This window comes from Microplitis mediator, chromosome 2 (genome assembly GCF_029852145.1).
Source record: "Microplitis mediator isolate UGA2020A chromosome 2, iyMicMedi2.1, whole genome shotgun sequence".
Lineage (NCBI taxonomy): Eukaryota > Metazoa > Arthropoda > Insecta > Hymenoptera > Braconidae > Microplitis > Microplitis mediator.
Genome location: NC_079970.1, coordinates 13,741,400 through 13,747,399, shown reverse-complemented (window position 1 = coordinate 13,747,399; position 6,000 = coordinate 13,741,400). Strand labels below are relative to the sequence as shown.

Sequence of the window (6,000 nt, the reverse complement as noted above, 5' to 3'; positions counted from 1 at the left end):
AAAGCATATCATTCCTGTACGATGGAATAATATGAAACGGCAACGTGTAAGCTCGGCCTGCCTCGGATATCGCGATCCACGCTGTGCCGGTAGTTTGCACTACGTGGCTTCCTAAGCTTGATCCTCGTATCGGCGTTGGATCGTATTTTTCAAATAGCCCGTTATTTTGTACGAAGGTCCATGTGGCTGGCGAGATTACTGAAGCTGTCGCGCCAGTATCCATTAACGCGTGTATATCCCTTCCACCAAGTTTAACTTTGGCAAAGGGGCGGTTATCTCCTGTTCTTACTGTCGAGGGGTTGTACTGCTGCCGGGCTCCGACGCAGCCGTCGTCACGGTGTTGCCCCTCTTGTTTGTCTGAGTCTCGGCTCCCGATGTTCGTAAGTCTTGACGGTCCCCGGGTCGACTCTGGGAGCTGGTGTCGACCCTCGCGGCGTTTCCCTGCCACGGGCAGCAATCACGGGTCCACGTGCCCATTTTACCGCACCGCGAGCAAAATTTCACTCGTGGGTTCGTGCATTGGGGTTGTCGGTGGCCTTTCTGCCGACAGCGCCAACAATGTTCTCTCCAATCGTACTCAAAAATTTCTAACGCCGCGCCTGGTTTCGTAGTTTTTCCTGTAGCCGGCTTTCCGGTGTTAGTCTTCCCCGCTGCTGGCTTGCTACTCGACGGTGATTGCCCGCTTTCTTGAGCCACGAGCTGCTCGAACTCGCCTGCCAGTTGCAACAGTTCTGGAACGTTGGTGAACTCGGTTCGCTTGATATACCGACGGTATTCAGGTCTTAAATTTTGGTACAATCGCGCTAACTTGGCCTGGGAAGTCATCTGACCGTGTCGACGCATCACGGTCTGCAAGCTTGTCGCATACTCTTTTGCTATCTCCGTCTCTCTCTGCACCCGGTTCCGAATTTGTTCTTCGAGTTCGATCTCCCGGCCCGGGGATAAGAAGAAAGATTTTAAATCCGATGTAAAGTCTTCCCACGATATCCAGTCCCTCTTATTGTTTCGATACCAGTGTATGGCTTTATCGCGGAGAAGCATGGGAATGCAGTGGACTAGTTTGTCCTTCTGGAACCCGTAACTTTCAGTCAACTCGTCGATACGCTCGATGAAATCTAAAACATCGCGCTCGCCGTTGAAGGTAACGCCCCACTTGCGTACCACGTCTCTCGATCGGAATTCGTCGGTCTCTCTTGGCACTGCCGCTGGATAAATCGGGCCCGGATTCAATGCTGCCTGATTGGCTTGTCTTTCTAATTCTATTTCCCGTCGAATTTGTTCTGTGATTTCTCGTCTCAAGCGTTCTCGTATCTCACGGTCCTCTCGTTCCCTTTGCTCGCGCTCGCGTCTTTCTCGCTCTACTCGCAGTTCTCGCTCCCGTCTTTCCTGTTCTTCTTGATCTGGTGCCGGTCTCTCTCGTACCTCCTGTACCCTTCTTGCGTCTATCTCTTGCCTTACTTGTTCCCTAATCTCACGTCTTAGTCTTTCTCGTAGTTCTTGTTCTTCCCGCTCGCGTGTTTCACGCATCATTCTTTCTCTCTCAGCGCGTTCCTCACGTCCACGTCTTTCCTGCTCTTCCCGTACTCTCATCTCTCGTTCTCGGGCCTCAAGTTCCTCTCTTTCTCTTTGCTCGCGTGCTTCTCTCTCTCGTACCTCTTGTTCCCGTGCTCTTAATTCCTCGAGTTCACGTTTTTCGCGTTCAACTCGGCGCCTTTCTCGCTCTTCGCACTCCAACCTCTCTCTTTCCTGTTTTTCCATCTCCGCCCGAACTTCGCCCTCGACTTGCCGACGTAACTCAGCTTCTCTAGCTTCTTGTTCGCGGGTTGCTTTTGCTTGAGCGTCCCCTTGAGACTGATTATCGTCTAGCGACCGTTGTTCCTCCTCTGACTCGATCCCTTCCTCAGTATCATCTAATTCTATCTCGGACCGATCGAGATCACTCAACAGTTGGTCGTATATTCCCTCTCGTCCCGCGTTCGCGATCTTGGATTTATTTAGCTGGGCTCTCAGTAAGATCCGTAACTCCGATAATGTCGCCCTTGATTCGACTGACACGTTGTACTTCTTCAATTCCTCAATCACGTCGGATTTTCGTAAGGACCAAAGCCACGTTTGGGAACCCACCGTTGCTCGCGCTGCCATTCTCAAAATAAAATTTTATTCTACTCCGTTTGAAATAGCCGATCGCGTCGCGGTTTACTAAACTCCTACCCCGTTACCCGAAAGCTAAACTAGTCCCTGTTCGAGCGCCAAAATTTGTAACGGGTATTTTTATCTTTTTTTATTAACTAATTTATTATAAACAAATCTTACCCCCGGCTCGAGTGAAGCTCGCCGGAGTCCAGGATTCTGACGAGGGTAAACTATTGTGCAGAAGTAAACTATAAGTAAATTACCAAAACCTCTTTATTTTAATAAAAAAAATAACAGTAGTACGATTACAATAAACAGAGAAAAAAAAACCCACTCATACACGGCGTTACAATTCTTCGCCGTCGGTACAAATCGCGTTGCTAATCTCCCCTTCTCGGCCCTCTGTCCCCGTTTCCTGACGGGTAGCTAGTGCCGCCCCGCCGGCCCTATTCCGCGTTACCCGAGGGGAGAGTGAATAACATCCACCTCGCCCCCACCTACTCGGTTGTGATTGCCTACCACCGTTTGGCTGAAGGCCTCCGGGTGGGGAGTCGCCTTTTCGTCGTGGGTGAAACGGCTCACTTACCTGTGTTGTAGTCCGCGCCAGGTAGAGTGGACCCTCTTTAATTTCTCGACTAGAAGGCTCCCGTCGAGGAATTAAACCCAGAGAAAAGGTTGCCCAACGGTGGATAATTTTTCGGCTTTATCACCTCAACCTGATTGATCTGTCACCGAAAATTATTTGCCCAACATCGCCACCTATCGGGTGCCGTGGAACTTCGAAAATTCACCGATTCATTCTAAGTCTCACTTAATTTTCGCTGTGACATATTTATTTTCAATCAGACAATTCATACTTTTTCACAATAAATTATATCTTTGTACAAATTCTCGCCGGGACTTAGGCCCATGACAGAAAATTTAATTTATTGTGAAAAGGTATTTATCATAAATTATTTTCTATTCTAAATTTTCTTCGGACTTAGAATGAGAATGTAAATGAGTATTAATTTATAACATTTAAGTAGATAATACTTTGCATAAACTCGATTTTTGTTCTTCTTTAGAACAAAAATTATCGGCTCACTAATTCGCTTTTATCAGTTCGACGGTAGTTGCCGCACGCGAACCAACGTCGACCTTGTCAGCCCTCTATCGCAGCGGTGGCGAACTCTCGACGTTCCCTCTCATTTCAACATTTATTTACACTGAACCGTCGCTGATAATAATTTTAATCCCGGAAATAATAAATCAATAAAAATAATACATGTTTATAATAATATTCGCAAGTAACTAACAAATAATTTGTAAAGCATCCTTTAATCATAATGACAGAATTAACAATATTAATAAATGTAATTAATTATCATAATAATAACGATAGTAATCGTAATAGTAATCATCGTAATCATACGAAACAAAAAAAATAATAAACGTAAACAAAACAAAACTATAAAACAAAACTACTGTAGTTTCATGGTCTACGGCCATGTTCTTCACAAGAAAATCACGGTTTTTTTCAAAAAAACTGAAAATTTCATAGAGTTTATCATCATAGAATTTTTTTGTATTTTTTTTTTAAAAGTACATTCAATGACAAAAATTTTGAAAAAAAAAACGTCCCGATTAGTCAATTCTTGAAGAAGTTATAGCTATTTGATAAAATAAAAGCCTTATTTTTGAAAGACTCATAACTTTTTTTGGGTTGGGTAAAAAAATTTGAAAATTGTCTGAAAAATGATTTTAATGGGGTATAAAAGGAAAAAAAATTTTCAGCCAAATCGAAAGGGGTCGGGGTCAAAAGTGGTCGATTTGGCGTGGAATGCCCCATATACTATATATATATTCCATATACAATCATATATAATTAGGCAAAATCATTTTGTCCCGGGATATAATTAGATCTAATTATATATAAGGCTATATATACTTATATATAGGTCTATATCTAACCATAAATATTCTATATATAATCATATGTAATTAGGCGAAATCATTTTTTTCCCGGTATAATTAGGTCTAATTATATATAAGGCTATATATAGGTCTATATATAACCATATATATTCTATATATAATCATATACAATTAGGCAAAATCATTTTTTTTCCGGTATAATTAGGTCTAATTATATATAAGACTATATATACTTATATATAGGTCTATATATAACCATATATATTCTATATATAATCATATATAATTAGGCAAAATCATTTTTTTCCCGGTATAATTAGGTCTAATTATATATAAGGCTATATATGCTTATATATAGGTCTATATATAACCATATATAATTATATATAATACCATATATAATTATATATATTCCATATATAATCATATATAATTATATATAATTAGGCAAAATCATTTTTTCCCGGGTACTTATTTGATTGCGTACCGAATCTGAATTAAAAAGTAATTTTCAATTTTTGATCCCATGTGTTTGAATTAATAAGTAATTTTTTAATTTTTAATCCCTCGTATCTGAATTAGAACTAATTTTTGAAATTTTAGACCCACGTGTCAATTTAAAAACTACTTTTTTAAATTTCAATTTCACTTTTCTTATTAAAAATTGGTTTTTCGATTCTTAATCCCACGTGTTTATATTTAAATTATTTTTTCAATTTTTCAATTCAAGTTGTTGAATTAAAAATTAACTTTGTAATTTTAATCGATATAATTTCAATTACGGATTGAAAATTAAATTTTTGATTCCAAATATTCTCATTAAAGAATTCGCAACCGTGTGTATAGCCTCCCTGCGTTTAACGTAATAGTAATGATCAGATGGTTCCACTTTTGACCACCAGATGGTGTAATTATCGAATGATATAATAATAATAGCAAACGGCAATAATAATAACAGTCATCCCATAGACTATACATTAGACAGTGTATAGCCACCATACATAGACTATACATAAAAAGGTTACGATTTTTTTTCTCGCGTTACGGACGTTTTTTGCCGGCTAGGGTACCTCTCCGCAACGCGCCATAAGGAACTTCGTTCCAAAAAAAACAATTGAATAACTATGTTTAAAAAATTGCATTAATTGAATTTAAAACTATTACAAAAAATAAAGAGAACATCATATTATCAAAATTTCAATAATAAATGAATATAATTTATTATAATTTTAAATAAAATATTTTTAAATTAATAAAACTGTATGGTTTAAATGAAAGCAAAACTTTTTTTAATGTAATTATGGAATTCATTGAAACTTTTAGTAAATATTCAGTAAAATAATTTTTTTAAGCTTAGTCTTGGGAATATATAGTACTGGATATTTTTAAGTAAAAGAATAAATTTCTATTTCCAAATGCATATTTTTTCGATTTATCAACTATCCCAAGCAGACTTGATTTACCGTAAATTAACGGTATTTCTACCGTAAATCTACCGTAGAATACGGTACATTACCGTGAAAATCCGGGCGGATTTACCGTAATTTACGGTACATGGGAAAATTACGGTGGGTTTATCATAAATCACGGTGGATTTGCCGTAAACTACGGTATTTCTACCGTAAGTTACCGTAAATTTACCGTATTTTAGAATTAAAATTTTTAATTCGGTCGAATTTAGTTGTTTAATCAGGGTAAAGAGAAAAGTTTTTTGTTTTTTTATCTTTCTACGGAGCAACTACACCCGTGTTCCGATATTGCACTGCGAGCACTGTTCAGTGCTCGTAATGCATGTCGAAGGTCACACCTTACAGTGGTCACAGTGTATATCGGAACATAGCCTACATAACTCGATACAGGGGCATTCCGTCTACGTTTCCTATATTCTTTATGTTAAATTACGATATTTCAATAACTAATAACGCGAAAACTCTTCGTCAGATGTACCTG

The 6,000-nt window shown here is 38.8% G+C and overlaps 1 protein-coding gene across 1 annotated transcript; it reads right to left on the bottom strand.

The window, feature by feature from the left end:
* Positions 1-285: 285 nt before the first annotated feature.
* Positions 286-2,142, bottom strand: LOC130678525 (trichohyalin-like). The gene has a single exon (XM_057485790.1). It carries the CDS (start codon positions 2,140-2,142, stop codon positions 286-288), a length of 1,857 nt encoding a protein of 618 aa, XP_057341773.1.
* Between the last annotated feature and the right edge of the window lie 3,858 nt (positions 2,143-6,000).